Source organism: Schistocerca nitens, chromosome 8, assembly GCF_023898315.1.
Source record: "Schistocerca nitens isolate TAMUIC-IGC-003100 chromosome 8, iqSchNite1.1, whole genome shotgun sequence".
Taxonomy (NCBI): Eukaryota; Metazoa; Arthropoda; class Insecta; order Orthoptera; family Acrididae; genus Schistocerca; species Schistocerca nitens.
The window spans coordinates 586,269,736-586,286,495 of record NC_064621.1 but is presented as its reverse complement, the minus strand read 5'-3'; the positions used below and the strand labels follow the sequence as shown (position 1 = coordinate 586,286,495).

At 43.9% G+C, this 16,760-nt stretch overlaps 1 protein-coding gene across 1 annotated transcript in view; it reads left to right on the top strand.

Annotated features, from left to right (window-relative positions):
* LOC126199176 (carbonic anhydrase-related protein 10-like) overlaps positions 1–16,760 on the top strand; it is a 938,705-nt gene that overhangs the window by 670,112 nt on the left and 251,833 nt on the right. The window contains exon 3 of the mRNA XM_049935947.1: positions 16,021–16,157. Coding sequence (XP_049791904.1) covers positions 16,021–16,157 — 137 coding nt within the window. The remainder of the gene's footprint in view (positions 1–16,020; positions 16,158–16,760) is intronic.

Below are 16,760 nucleotides of genomic sequence, written 5' to 3'. Positions count from 1 at the left end.
TTTCTCTGACAAACAGGTTCCAGGTGCTGTCTGTGACTGACACTGTCGCTGAGCCAGATGCTGTCGCCTGTCATGTTTCAGAGGAAACCACTCAGCCTGCAAGATCCGGGCAATCGCATAGAGTGGGATTATTGGTAGTTGGGAGCTCCAACGCTAGGCGAGTTATGGGGCTCCTTAGGGACTTGGCTGCCAAGGAGGGAAAGAAAACCAATGTGTACTCCGTGAGCATACCGGGTGGAGTCACTCCACATGTGGAACTGGTATTCCCAGATGCCATGAAGAACACAGGATGCAGCCAACTGTAGGTGGTTGCTCACGTCGGTACCAAATATGTGTGTCACTTTGGATCAGAAGAGATTCTCTCTGGTTTCGAGCGGCTAAAGAAGTGGTAAAGGCTGCCAGTCTTCCTCGCAAGATGAAAGCAGAGCTGATCATTTGCAGCATAGTCAACAGCACCGATAGCGGACCTCTGGTACAGAGCCGAGTGGAGGGTCTGATCAGATGTACAGACGGTTCTGCGACTGTATAGGCTGCATATTCCTCGACTTGCGCCAAAGGGTGGTTGGGTTTCCGGGTTCCGCTGAATAGGTCAGGTGTCCACTATACGCAGGAGGCAGCTACACGGGTAGCAGGGGATGTGTGGCGTGGACTGGGCGGTTTTTTAGGTTATAGGGTCTAGGAAAAACAGTAGAAGGGCTTCAGTCACAAAGGGTGCAGGCTGAACACAGGAAAAACGTAGATACAGAAACCATTGGTATAACAGTTGTAAACTGTCGTAGATGTGTTGGGAAAATACCAGAGCTCCAAGTTCTAATAGAAAGCACTAATGCTCAAATCGTTATAGGCACTGAAAGCTGGCTGAAGCCGGATATAAGCTCAGCCGAAATTTTTGCGAAGAACGTAGCGGTGCTACGAAAGGATAGACTAAACACGGTTGGCGGTGGTGTGTTTGTTGCTGTCAGAAGTAGTTTAACTTGTCGCAACATTGAAGTAGATAGTTCCTGTGAGTTAGTATGGGTAGAGGTCATCGTTGGCAACCGGAATAAAATAATAATTGGATCCTTTTACCGACCTCAAAGTTCAGATGATACAGTTGCTGAAAGGTTCAAAGAAAACTTGAGACTGATTTCAAACACGTACCCGACTCATACGATAATAGTTGATAGTGACTTTAATTTACCCTCGATATGTTGGCGAAAATACATGTATCATTCTGGAGCTACGCATAAAATATCATCCGAAATTGTGCTAAACGCATTCTCTGAAAATTATTTCTAGCAGTTAGTTCATTAGCCCACGCGAATAGTAAACGGTTGTGAAAACTCATTTGACCTCTTAGCAGCAATTAATCCTGAGTTAATAACAAGCATCAAAACCGATTCAGGGATTAGTGAACACAGGGTTGTCGTAGCGAGATTGAATACTGTAATCCCCAAATCCTCGAAAAATAAGCGAAAAATATACCTACAAAAAAAAAAACAGATAAAAAGTCACGTGACGTCTTCCAAGGAGACAATCTCCAGTCATTCCAAATTAATAATGTAAGTTTAGACCAGATGTGGCTTACAGTCAAAGGAATAGCATCGGCAGCAATTGAGAGATTTAAGAGATTTATACCAAATAAATTAACAAACGACGGAGCTGATACTCCTTGGTACACAAAACGGGTTAGAACACTGTTGCAGAAACAACGAAACAAATATGCCAAATTTAAACAGACGCAAAATCCCCAAGATTGGCGATCTTTCACAGAAGCTCGAAATTTAGCGCGTACTTCAATGCGAGATGCCTATAACAGTTTCCACAACGAAACTTTGTCTCGAAACCTGGCAGAAAAATCCAAAGAGATTCTGGTCGTATGTGAAGTATGTTAGCGGCAGGAAACAATCAATGCTTTCTCTGCACAGTGCTGCCAAAGCAGAGTTACGAAACACAGGCTTCCGAAATGCCTTCCCGAAAGAATATGAAGTAAATATTCCAGAAACAGTAAAGCAGTGAGGATGGGGCGTGAGTCGTGCTTGGGTAGCTCAGTTGGTGGAGCACTTGCCAGCGAAAGGCAAAGGTCCCGAGTTGGAGTCTCGGTCCGGCACACAGTTTAAATCTGCCAGTAAGTTTCATATCAGCGCACACTCCACTGCAAAGTGAAAATCTCATTCTGTAAATATTTCAGAATTCGAATCGAGAACAGCTGCCAACTTGAGTAACGTGGAAGTAAATATCCTCGGAGTAGTGAAATAACTTAAATCACTTAATAAAAGCAAGTCTTCTGGTCCATGCTGTATACCAATTAGGTTCCTTTTGGAGTATGCTGATGCATTAGCTCCATACTTAACAATCATATACAACCGTTCGCTCAACGAAAGATCCGTACCCAAAGACTGGAAAGTTGCACAGGTCACAGCAATATTCACGAAAAGTAGTAGGAGTAATCCACTAAATTACAGGCCCATATCGTTAACGTCGATATTCAGCAGGATTTTAGAACAACCATTGTGTTCGAACATTATGAATTACTTCTAAGAAAACTGTCTATTGACACACAGTCAACGGCTTAGAACACATCGTTCCTTTGAAACACAACTATCTCTTTATTCATATGAAGTGTTGAAAGCTATTAACAAGGGATTTCAGATCGATTCCGTATTTCTGGATTTCCGGAAGGCTTTTGACACTGTACCACACAAGCTGCTCGTAGTGAAATTCCGTGCTTATGGAATATCGTCTCAGTTATGTGACCTGATTTGTGATTTGCTGTCTGAGAGATCACAGTTCGTAGTAATTGACGGGAAGTCATCGAGTAAAACAGAAGTGATTTCTGGTATTCCCCAAGGTAGTGTTATAGGCCCTTTGCTATTCTTTCTCTATATAAACGATTTTGGAGACAATCTGAGCAGCCGTCTTCGGTTGTTTGCAGATGACGCTGTCATTTATCGACTAGTAAAATCAGAAGAGCAAAAGAAACTGCAAAACGATTTAGAAAAGATATTTGAATGGTGCGAAATGTGGCAGTTGACACTAAATAACGAAAAGTGTGAGGTCATCCACATGAGTGCTAAAAGGAACTCGTTAAACTTCGGTTACACGATAAATCATTCTAATCTAAAAGCCGTAAACTCAACTAAATACCTAGGTATGTCAATAACGAACAACTTAAATTGGAAGGAACACATGGAAAATGGTGTAGGGAATGCTAACCAGAGACTGCGCTTTATTGGCAGGACACTTAGAAAATGTAACAGACCTACTAAGGAGACTGCCTACACTACGCTTGTCCGTCCTCTTTTAGAATACTGCTGCGCCGTGTGGGATCCTTTCCAGATAGGAGTGACGGAGTACATCGAAAAAGTTCAAAGAAAGGCAGCACGTTTTGTATTATCGCGAAATATGGGAGAGAGTGTCACAGAAATGATGCAGGATTTGGGATGGACATAATTAAAAGAAAGGCGTTTTTCGTTGCGAGGGATTCTTCTCACGAAATTCCAATCACCAACTTTCTCCTCCGAATGCGAAAATATTTTGTTGACGCCTACGTACATAGAGGGGAACGATCACCAAGATAAAATAAGGGAAATCAGAGCTCGTAAGGAAAGATACAGGTACAACACTCAAGGTATTTATCGTAGAAATGTGACTGCCACAACGTAGCATATGTAACTGTACGTCCACGCTACGACTATGGGAACTGCAGAAGGAAAATGTCTGATTTCAAGTGTGTACGGTCTCTTAATCTTCTCTTATTAGTGATATGTGACAAGCGAAACGGTGTTCATCTTTAAGGAAACTATTCCAAGCACAGTGGCCTCAGCTTTGCTATGTGCAACAGGTATGGCAGCCACTTATGTACTTTTGAAGAGGTACTTGTAGTACCATACTCAGAAACATGTGAACCCCAATCGTGTACTGGTATACAACACAAACTAGCGCAATACGATGTGAACCTTCCGCAGTGCCAATACGTATCGCATATGGAAGAAGCTTCACGGGCAGTCAGTCCACTCACATTAAACTTACATCGATGTAACTAATCTCGTCAGCTAACAGGGATGAAGGAAGTTTTTGGCGCCAGTATTTTCCACCACAGAGGTCTCAGAACCTCGTAACTGATTTTCCGAGCGTAATGTTCCGCTACACAAACGTTTAATCTGCCATTCCGCACGATGAGCTCTAAGTGGATCCTTTGGCTTTGTTATGCAGTGTCTATGAGAAACTTCTGATTTACAAAATGCAGTTAAGAGAAATCAACGAAACATAGATAAATGCGGTTTCCAGCGTCACGTAAAGCAGTTAAAAAGTTTTCGCTAGACTTTTTGTAAGCTATTCCTTTTGTTTTACTTCAAGTGCTCAATAATTTCAAGAAACGACTACATCTCACGAGAGAGCCTAATGTGTGATGTGGTATGCTCAAACAAAATCATCCATTGTCGAGACGAATTTCAAAGGAAACCGCTAGGTGCTTTAACTGTCTTACGGTTAAAGCTTAGCAGGACAAGATCCAAGCCACCGGGAATATAAACAGACGGTCAGGTTCTGGCAGAAAACGCACGTCTACTGAAGTGGCAGAGGAGATTAGAGAGACCTTCCAAAGAAGCTCATCATAGTCAGTTAGCCGAGCGTCACGAGAGCTAAGCATCCTTTATCAGTTCACAAGGTGCTGCATAAAGAACTTGACTTTCATACTTGCAAAGCTCAAATTATGTAACCGGTGAAGCGAAACGACTTGCAGCTTCGCCGTGAATTTTCTGTTGAGATACTGGACCGGATCGAGCAATAATCTAGCTATCCACGGAATGTTTTCTGTGACCTAGCAAGCTTTGAAGAACGCGGAAGGTTAATCGGACCAAGTCTGCACCTGTTGTTCGGAAAGCTATCAGAGTTTTCGGGAAAATCTCCGAGGCAGAAAAAAACTGAATCTTTGTTGTGGGCTGATGAGAGGCAACACAGATGGAACATTTGTTTCATCGAGTAAACACTAACATAAATCGTTTATCTGGACCAACATGGGAAATTTTTTGGCATTCAGTCTGTTGCCCTACAGCCAGATGTGCTCTTCCAGCAAGATGGTACACCACCCCATTGGGGTTTACATGTTCTTTATTTCCTCGACCGGACGAGCGATGTATAATAATTTATAAACCAAAATTGATTAGCCTTGACGATTTCCGCGGAATAGTTGTGAATTCAGTAGCTTCCCTCACCCTTGATATGCTTGTGAGCACATGGGCTTAGACAGAGTATCCTATAGACATTTTAAGGGTTAAGAAACGAGCTCTCGTAGATAATCATTTATTTTCTGTATATAACTTTATGAGCGACTTCACATCATGCCGAAAATTGCAAGTATCTCAACCTCACTTCTTTTATTTTATTTTATTTGGCAGTCAGAGTAATATTTTATGTGGACCCCTTGTACAGGAGTGCATTTAACTTTTTGTTACGATGAAGTAGGTAGGTGTAAATAATTGGGTAGTGAAATAAACCTAATTTACATTGAAACGCAGCAAATGAAGCACTGATCTTAACATTCCAGCGGACAGACTGATATCAGCAGTGTTGTACTACATCGTTCTAAGGAACTATGTCATACTTAATCTGAAACTGGATGGAATAACATGATCTGGAATCTTCAACCAATAATTTGAATGTCACTGCTGCCACATATGTACAGTTTACTGACCGCCAATGTACATACCAGCATTCTTAGGTACTACTTGCACACATGTTCAGTAGCGAAAAGTTTCCCAAAACATTTTGAGGTTTACGACCCGTTTTACAGAGATTGATGAAGAGGAATAACTCTGACGCTTCCGTAAAGCAACAAAGCGAGGTAGACGTTTGACATTCTATACTGTTAACCGACACCTCTTTCATAGCGCGCCGGTATTTCACCGCACGTTTCAGTGACTAATCGGAGATTCAAGTGCTCTCCAGAGTCACATCAAAGTGCGCCTTTTTAGAACACCAGAGCGCTTGACCCGTACCACAGTCCTGTTATTGCATCGCCGAGTGTTCTTGAATTAACCACACACGACCGTTGCTGTGACACCGCAGCAGGCACCCTTAGATTCCGACCGTACTGACTCATGTTGCAGAAACGATACCGCTATCATCTCGAACTGGCATGTGTGATGTAAGGAAGTTAATGATTTGTAGGCCTTTCTGTGTTTATCTTAGATGTTACACGTCATGTTAACTGGTTTTATTTCTGAAGGATATCACTACGCCCACTGTCAGTGAAGTAGTACAGGGCCAATAACAATCGAATCTCCATAAACGTCACGCATGAGTGGCAGATCTCCTCAGGTGAAGTATGAGATCAGGTGAGGACAGTCAGTTTGAAGAACGATGTAGCGAGTATCCGAGATAATGAATTCCGTTAAATAAGGTGCACGTTTTGTTCCACATATCCACAATGAACAGATGGAATAAATCAGAAAAACTAAAGTAGATAATAAACGTTTTAATAGAAGAACTGCAATGTTAAGATTTCTCTCATCTGTATCAGATGATCCTCAGGCAACGGAGGAACTCATAAATGTTAGACATTTTGAATTTTAAACCTTAAGTAAAAAGCTTACCACAAGTATTTAAATCCATACATATACATTTAAATGTATACATACTAAAGCGTAGAAGATAATTTATCGACTATTGTAGCCAAGCATCATTAGAAGAAACCGACTTTGCTAAGCTTTTCTATACTCATCGTATCACAGGCTCACGACATTTCATTCCAGAAACAGATTCCGTGAAGTGATCCATTATTTTAAAACACACATACATTTCTTACGATAATGGTCATCAATAAATAAATATATTAAGAAGCAGTGATTCTTTTACACATTTAATGAAACATGGTTTTGTAAGATGCTCTTCACATTGTAAATCATTCAGCTTACATTATTCGTGACCATGACAACTTTAACCCCGAGGTATGGCATCTTCTGACACTATGGAATGAAAATTTACGAACCACGTCAAAGTAATGTATAAACTTTTACGTTATCTATGTCCAACAGCGTTCACATTACGGATACAAAGGTAGCTGAAGTTTGAATGCCAAATACTTAACGATTTGGAAGAATTTTATCCGCATGTCAACATATTTTATGCAGTCGTAGGATGGAAACTTCTTGTAGCACTAAAATACGACTACGATGTCACTGTTATATATACACTCCTGGAAACTGAAATAAGAACACCGTGAATTCATTGTCCCAGGAAGGGGAAACTTTATTGACACATTCCTGGGGTCAGATACATCACATGATCACACTGACAGAACCACAGGACGTAGACACAGGCAACAGAGCATGCACAATGTCGGCACTAGTACAGTGTATATCCACCTTTCGCAGCAATGCAGGCTGCTATTCTCCCATGGAGACGATCGTAGAGATGCTGGATGTAGTCCTGTGGAACGGCTTGCCATGCCATTTCCACCTGGCGCCTCAGTTGGACCAGCGTTCGTGCTGGACGTGCAGACCGCGTGAGACGACGCTTCATCCAGTCCCAAACATGCTCAATGGGGGACAGATCCGGAGATCTTGCTGGCCAGAGTAGTTGACTTACACCTTGTAGAGCACGTTGGGTGGCACGGGATACATGCGGACGTGCATTGTCCTGTTGGAACAGCAAGTTCCCTTGCCGGTCTAGGAATGGTAGAACGATGGGTTCGATGACGGTTTGGATGTACCGTGCACTATTCAGTGTCCCCTCGACGATCACCAGTGGTGTACGGCCAGTGTAGGAGATCGCTCCCCACACCATGATGCCGGGTGTTGGCCCTGTGTGCCTCGGTCGTATGCAGTCCTGATTGTGGCGCTCACCTGCACGGCGCCAAACACGCATACGACCATCATTGGCACCACGGCAGAAGCGACTCTCATCGCTGAAGACGACACGTCTCCATTCGTCCCTCCATTCACGCCTGTCGCGACACCACTGGAGGCGGGCTGCACGATGTTGGGGCGTGAGCGGAAGACGGCCTAACGGTGTGCGGGACCGTAGCCCAGCTTCATGGAGACGGTTGCGAATGGTCCTCGCGGATACCTCAGGAGCAACAGTGTCCCTAATTTGCTGGGAATTGGCGGTGCGGTCCCCTACGGCACTGCGTAGGATCCAACGGTCTTGGCGTGCATCCGTGCGTCGCTGCGGTCCGGTCCCAGGTCGACGGGCACGTGCACCTTCCGCCGACCACTGGCGACAACATCGATGTACTGTGGAGACCTCACGCCCCACGTGTTGAGCAATTCGGCGGTACGTCCACCCGGCCTCCCGCATGCCCACTATACGCCCTCGTTCAAAGTCCGTCAACTGCACATACGGTTCACGTCCACGCTGTCGCGGCATGCTACCAGTGTTAAAGACTGCGATGGAGCTCCGTATGCCACGGCAAACTGGCTGACACTGACGGCGGCGGTGCACAAATGCTGCGCAGCTAGCGCCATTCGACGGCCAACACCGCGGTTCCTGGTGTGTCCGCTGTGCAGTGCGTGTGATCATTGCTTGTACAGCCCTCTCGCAGTGTCCGGAGCAAGTATGGTGGGTCTGACACACCGGTGTCAATGTGTTCTTTTTTCCATTTCCAGGAGTATATTTGACGCAATGTGTGTGTGTGTGTGTGTGTGTGTGTGTGTGTGTGTGTGTGTGTGCATTATTTTTCCGAAATTATGTTGGGTAGCAAGTATTAGGGACTATAGTCTCCATTGCGTACCTTGCATTAGGATCGAAAAGACTAGTTTATACATATTAGTATGCACATTCAGGTTTGAGACAATCAACACTCCTGCATTACATTCCAAAGGGTGCAGGAAATAGTGACGACGCCTGTTCAAGGGTCATGTCCGACACCTATCCTTATCCTTTATCAACTTCTGTAAGGTGAAGCAAATGTTTGTGCACTATGTTTGCTGTTAATATTACTTCTACTGCAGTTGCTTTTCTTATCATGGCTGTTTTAATGTTGACAGCTCGTAATAAATCTTCATGTTGAATTAGTAACCCTGCAGTGAAGTGTGCGCTACTCTGAAACTACCCAGGAAGGCCGAAACTGTGTGGTTCACTGGGACTTGAAAACAGGTACCTTCACCTTCGCCGGCAGTTACTACTGAGCGACCTACCCAGCCCGGACTCACGGCCCATGCTCACAGCTTGGTTTCTGGTAATAACTCTCTCTCTTTCTCTAGTTCGCAGAGCGGGCAGGAGCGGTGTGTTGTGCCACATAACGGAACCGTTAAGGGCGTTGCCCACCAATGGCTTGGTTATTCGTTCTCATCACGGTTAGGCTCATATTCCTAGCCTGTTCTGAAGTTTTTTTTTTGTATACTCATTGTTACTCGTATGTTTTCTAAATAATTTATTATACGACGCAATAACATCTGCCAATGAAGTTTCCGCAGTTGTGGAATTGAACCACAGCACATAACCGATCATTTCGTTTGAAACTACTGTGATTGTGCCAGGTTTTAGTTTCAAAATATTCCGACATTATGGTCTGCAGACAGAGATATCATTTCTCCAACCCGATTTCATTTTATTCTCTTAGACTTTTCTAAATATTGTGTGAACGCGTTCTGTGATCGTGTCATAGAGACACAGGCGTATGTGGATAAGGCTTAAGTGAATAAGCTCACTGGACAAAGTGTTAGTCGCGCCTCTCAAAGGAACAAACTAGTCACTTTGAAGCACTTTAAATAATAAATAACTGGGACCGTGTACCGCTGAATTAATTCATGGCAGTGGTGCCAGTTGTTTGTATGAACTGAGCGTTGAAAGACGGCTCGATGTTTGAACTTCACAAACGAGGTATCGCTTTTCGTCTCGTACATGAGAAGAATATGAACGATGTTGTCCGACCCGGTGATGTACCAGCGTAGCACTGCAACATGTATTCAAGAAATGGCGTACCACTTGCAGCCATGTAACAGACAGTAATAGTAATGGTCGTAAAAAGATCCTAACGGACAGGTACCGGCGACGAATTTCACACCTTTCAAGAGCAGTCAATTTCAAACCCGGTATAAATTGCTGCTGGGAGTAAATGTAAGTTCATCTGAAACAGTTTACGAGCGCAATTTGCTTGGGGAACTCCGTGCAGCGGACTTTCAAAGTCGACTGCAGTTGCTCAAAGTGGCATATAAAGCTGCACCATTTCACTGGAACAAAGAAAACTGAAAATGGAACGTAGTTGACTGGAGGCGTGTACTGTGATCTAACGAGTCACGATTTTGCCCCTTTTCAAGTGACGAAAAGCGTCTAGTGCACTGAAGGCCCGATGAGGCAATTAATCCGCAATTTGTAGCGGCTGTAGTTCTTTCCTGAGAAGTTTCTGTGTTCTGTCGTGGGTTCTCTCTATACTATGACTTCCCCTTGGTGGTCACAAACCAGAAGGTTCGTTTCAACTTTCTCAATATCTGCAACACAGTTTTTTTTCTCAGAAGTCAGGTTGGTTTCATTCATAATTACAGTACACCAAATTATTTCCCACTTTTTGGCTACAAAATCTTACTTTTCAAGATAATATCCGTTCAATCAGACGGGATTTCGCCACCTTACGGGGAGGGCCTGTATGCTTGCATGGTAGAACACTTCTGGAGGAAATGGAGCCAACGTCTTGCTCCGTCAATAACCTCCCATCAACGTTCTGATTCCCGTGGAGTGCATTCTTCATTGGGCCAAGCAAGTGGAAGTTGGAAGGTGCGAGATCTGGGCTGTAGGGTGGATGAGGAAGAACCGACCAATGAGGTTTTGTAAACTCCCTCGGTTGCACAGACATGTGTGGGGAAGGAGAAGTTTGTTCGCATTTTTGTGGCGACGAACACGCTAAAGCCATTTCTTCAGTTTCCTAAAGGTAGCACAATAAACTCTCGAGTTGATCGGTGCACCATGAGGGAGGACATCAAATAGAATAAACCCTTCAGAGTCCCAGAAGATCTGAGGTTCCGGCTTTGAACCTTACCTTCAGAAGGGATTGTTGCAATCAGTCTAGTAATAGTCAACCAATTCCGCACAGATGGTCCCTCGTTGCCCTTTATGGTCTTCTTGTAGGCGGTGAGGAACCCAGCAGCCAAATACCTTTGAGTACCCCAACTGGTGAGCGAGTGTGTCAGCATTACCAGCTGAGACGTCTAGTTGATCTGGGAGGTATTTGACTGCGATCCGTCGATCACCTCGAATGGCAGTGTCGTCCGATACCGGTAGCTGAATGGTCAGTGTGACGGATTTTCAATCCTCTGGGCCTGGGTTCGATTCCCAGCGGGGTCGGAGAATTTTCTGCGCCCACGTACTGGCTGTTGTGCTGTCCACATCATCATCCTATCATCTTCATCGACTGCAGTTCGCCGAAGTGGCGTCAAATTGAAAGACCGGCACCCGGCGAACGGCCTGCCCAATGGGCGGGGGGGGGGGGGGGGGGGGCTAGCCATACTATTAAATAAAATGGCAGTGGCAGTGTCCGCACGTTCTAGCATTACAGCAGTCACACTGTGTGCGGCCGGTGGCCATATGGGAAGTCGGACAAGTTTACGCGATTTGTTGCAATGACAGACGCCTCTCCCAACGACTTACCGTTCGTTTGTTCACTGCCAGGTCTCCTTAAATATTCTGCGAGTGCCTACGGATATCTGCTATACTCTTGTTTTCTGCCAAAAGGAAATTTAGTGACAGCTGTCTGCTTGGAACGCACCTCCGTTGCAGACGCCACTTTGAAGGCTACGTACAGAGCCGCCACCTATCGAAACTTTATGAAACAATATGGGTTGAAGCAGGAATATTTTACCACGTTCCACAGCAATGTCCGCATTTTTTCAACTGAAATTGGCCGAGAATCAAATCGTGTTGCATTACTCGCATGCCCCTCGTATTTACAATGTAATGAGTATGCCGAGGACTGTCCCGTCATGTAAGATGGCGACAGCATGAGTCGTGTTTCAAAGGCCGTAACGATACTCTGGAGAATTGCAAATACTGGGAAGATCAGTTCAGTTAAGATAGAGAAAAGAAACTTGAGGTACTATAGGACTATCGGTTCTCTGTGTGTGATTGGAGAAAGAACGAGACAAATAAACAAGCAGGTGTATATTTGTTTTAGCATCTGGGAGAAGGCATCAGATATTGTCACATAAAATATGCTTCTGCAGTTTAAAAGATGTATGATTAGACTAGAAAGATATAAACTTAATAAATGAAATGTACACAAAGCTATATGTGACAGTAAGGCAGAGCATTAGGAGAGAGAGGCGATGAACAGCGGAACGGATATAAGGCACGGATGCTCCCTATCATCGAAGCTGTTCAATGCTCGTGGAGGTAAGGTTATTGAGCACGGAAGAGGCACTGTAACTGGAAGACAAAGAATAATGGCTAGAAAATACAGGGTGTTTCAAAAATGACCGGTATATTTGAAACGGCAATAAAAACTAAACGAGCAGCGATAGAAATACATCGTTTGTTGCAATATGCTTGGGACAACAGTACATTTTCAGGCAGACAAACTTTCGAAATTACAGTAGTTACAATTTTCAACAACAGATGGCGCTGCGGTCTGGGAAACTCTATAGTACGATATTTTCCACATATCCAACATGCGTAGCAATAATATGGCGTAGTCTCTGAATGAAATTACCCGAAACCTTTGACAACGTGTCTGGCGGAATGGCTTCACATGCAGATGAGATGTAATGCTTCAGCTGTTCAATTGTTTCTGGATTCTGGCGGTACACCTGGTCTTTCAAGTGTCCCCACAGAAAGAAGTCACAGGGGTTCATGTCTGGCGAATAGGGAGGCCAATCCACGCCGCCTCCTGTATGTTTCGGATAGCCCAAAGCAATCACACGATCATCGAAATATTCATTCAGGAAATTAAAGACGTCGGCCGTGCGATGTGGCCGGGCACCATCTTGCATAAACCACGAGGTGTTCGCAGTGTCGTCTAAGGCAGTTTGTACCGCCACAAATTCACGAAGAATGTCCAGATAGCGTGATGCAGTAATCGTTTCGGATCTGAAAAATGGGCCAATGATTCCTTTGGAAGAAATGGCGGCCCAGACCAGTACTTTTTGAGGATGCAGGGACGATGGGACTGGAACATGGGGCTTTTCGGTTCCCCATATGCGCCAGTTCTGTTTATTGACGAAGCCGTCCAGGTAAAAATATGCTTCGTCAGTAAACCACATGCTGCCCACATGCATATCGCCGTCATCAATCCTGTGCACTATATCGTTAGCGAATGTCTCTCGTGCGGCAATGGTAGCGGCGCTGAGGGGTTGCCGCGTTTGAATTTTGTATGGATAGAGGTGTAAACTCTGGCGCATGAGACGATACGTGGACGTTGGCGTCATTTGGACCGCAGCTGCAACACGGTGAACAGAAACCCGAGGCCGCTGTTGGATCACCTGCTGCACTAGCTGCGCGTTGCCCTCTGTGGTTGCCGTACGCGGTCGCCCTACCTTTCCAGCATGTTCATCCGTCACGTTCCCAGTCCGTTGAAATTTTTCAAACAGATCCTTTATTGTATCGCTTTTCGGTCCTTTGGTTACATTAAACCTCCGTTGAAAACTTCGTCTTGTTGCAACAACACTGTGTTCTAGGCGGTGGAATTCCAACACCAGAAAAATCCTCTGTTCTAAGGAATAAACCATGTTTTCTACAGCACACTTGCACGTTGTGAACAGCACACGCTTACAGCAGAAAGACGACGTACAGAATGACGCACCCACAGACTGCGTTGTCTTCTATATCTTTCACATCACTTGCAGCGCCATCTGTTGTTGAAAATTGTAACTACTGTTATTTAGAAAGTTTGTCCGCCTGAAAATGTACTGTTGTCCCAAGCATATTGCAACAAACGGTGTATTTCTATCGCTGCTCGTTTAGTTTTTATTGCCGTTTCAAATATACCGGTCATTTTTGAAACACCCTGTATGTAAATGTTCAAGCAGGACGGGCGTAATCAGAAGAGGAGACACAAACGATGTTGAAGAGTATAGGAAGGAGAGGTGACAAGTATGAATAACAAATAAATATAGGAAAGACAAAATGCTGAGAATAAGCAAACAGGCAGCACCACGTAATATATTCTTAGACGGAAAGGGTAGAATAATTAAAATGCTTTCTTTATCTGGGGCGTTTAATGACATGGAACGAAAGCTGTACAGAACTATGAAAAAGGAGTGTATTTATAAGAAAAAGAGCATTTCAAAGGTGACGCAGTCCAAAATCCTGAAGAATTCCAATGGTGATGAGCAAAAGACCTGCTAAAAGTGATGTCAGGTTTGTAGTGTTGTACAGCAGTGAATCATGGACAGCTAAAAAGAAATAAGAAATTTAGAAGATTCTGAAATGTGATCACGAGGAAGGACGCATAAGGTGAATTGGGCTGATGGACTTAAGAATGAAGAAATTCTGAAGTAGATGGGGTAGGAAAGAAAACTATTGTGAATGAGCAGGAAGAAGCAAAAATCTTGATACGGGTATATAGTGCGTCGATATTGCAACAAGGAATTAGGGAGAGAAAAGTAGAATGAATGGGAGGAAGAAATATGAAGGAAATTGGAATCATGGTCACCATTAGAAGAGAACGATCATACCAACATATGAAGGAAGGTTCTCAGAACGGGACATAATATATAGAGCATCCAGCTTAAACCTGTTGTAAGATGGATTCAGTAAAGAAAAAAAAAAGCCTCACACTTTCCTCTTTTGACAAGGACTTGCCTCCAAAATCAACTCATGTTATCCCATAGAAAATGGAGTGGAACAGGCTAAATGTAGCATTCAACGTACCCACAGTTCTATAACTCTACGCTCTCTAACCAGCAGTGTGTAGTAACTTCAGGTGACTATGACATACCTGAGGAAACGGGAAGAACCTAGCCATCTCCCCGAATTGCGACCGTTTTCAACGCGAAGCTTCACTATATTAGCGTGATTCCTCCTTAGTGTGACCCACGTTTTTGGACGTGTGGATCTTGTACACGATTAGCACACTGTTGGAAATATATGTGTCACTGGTGGAGTTTTGTGTTTTTGGTACCATACCTAAGTGGCATAGTAAGTGGTAAGATTACCAACAGTATTGGTAGCACTGACAGGGAGAAAACGTAAATCAATATTTGGGAGAGAAACTGGGAGCAAACGACTTCTCTTTGACTTCTGCTTTTTTTCCTTGTTTTGCACATTATTAGCGCCACACGTCCTTCAGTGTTACTCCACTATGTATTGTATATCATTACACATAATGATTTGCATTTTATGAGTAATAAAAGTTAATCGTTCGCGTGCTTTCATCGTTTTTATGTAACTAAAGCATTTAATTTTAATGCAACTACAGTTTACATGCAGCAACATAAAAAATCTATACAATTATTGTTGTTATTTTGTCATAAACAGAACGTTCTTCATCATAATGAAAGACGAGAGTTTCCTGTTATTATTGGTAAATGAGAAATTTGCTTATGAATAACACAAACATGTGTAACATGAACTGGACGAAGTATTGAAGTGATATTTAAAATGATTTTGTTTTGCGGCTTCCTTCAAATTTTCTCTCTTTTTGTGGAAATAGCGCTTTCTAGAACTATAAACATATCTTCTTTTTTTCATTAAAACATCTCTCTGTTTCACGTTGCCAATCAACAGTTTCCGAATTAAAACAGAATTTAACACTGTCTGTTTCAGTTTTGCTACAAATACTATTTGTTATTAAGTAACAGGCAGGAGGATAACTATGCAGAATAGAAATGTTTTACACGTAATGTGACCATTTATGTAGCTTCGCTCAGTTTCCAGACAGTTCGCCACTTGCGATTTACAGAGGAATCTAGTAACAAACTGATCGCGTGCGCAAACAAAAGGCTCGAATTGTGGTAACGGCCGATACGCATGCAACACCCTTGACGTACACAAGTAACCCAGTTACGAACTCAACAGGGCTACTGCGCAAACTAGTGTAGTCTACGCTTATGTACGGATGTGTACGGCACCCTGCTGTAGCTCTAGAGCCCCGGTTGCTGGTATTTGCAGGTCCCGCGTTCTGGGGGCTCATCAACCCACAATGGTCGCTGTGCAGTAAGGGCCGCCGGCAGTCGCCCATCGACATCGAGCCGGACAAGTTGCTGTTCGACCCCCTGTTGCGGCCACTGCACATCGACAAGAACATGGTGAGTGGGAGACCGCAGCAGCCGGCGTACACGCTCGGCAGCAGCGCCGCCTGCCTCTCTGCGCTTTCGCCACTCGGAATCAGTCCTAAGTGGCGGCCGTATTGCCCGTTCCGCGGAAACCCACAGCGCCTGCTCTTAGCTTACAGTCTGCCGACTCTCGGCTCGATATGCTTTACTTGCAGAAGGGAGCGCCTCCACTGTGAACATTTTAACTCCAATGCGAGTGGAGGAATGCGGAAAGCAGCGTACGCAGTGCCGCAATTGCATTTCTCCGAGATGGCGTCGGTAATGGTCGCGACGACCTGGACTAGGAAGATGACTTATCCAGAGGCGGGAGACACCTGCGTGCTTCTCATCTCCTTAGCCTGCAATTTATTTATCCCGCTATATATATATATATATATATATATATATATTGCAGGCTCAGAGCGACTATGGAGATGAGGAGATGGAAGCACGCAGGTGTCTCCCGCCTCTGGATATATATATATATATATATATATATATATATATATATATATATATATATATATATATATCGACAAGATTGTGCAAAGATAAATTTTAGAAAATTGTATGAGTCTCATGATATAAGACTTGATT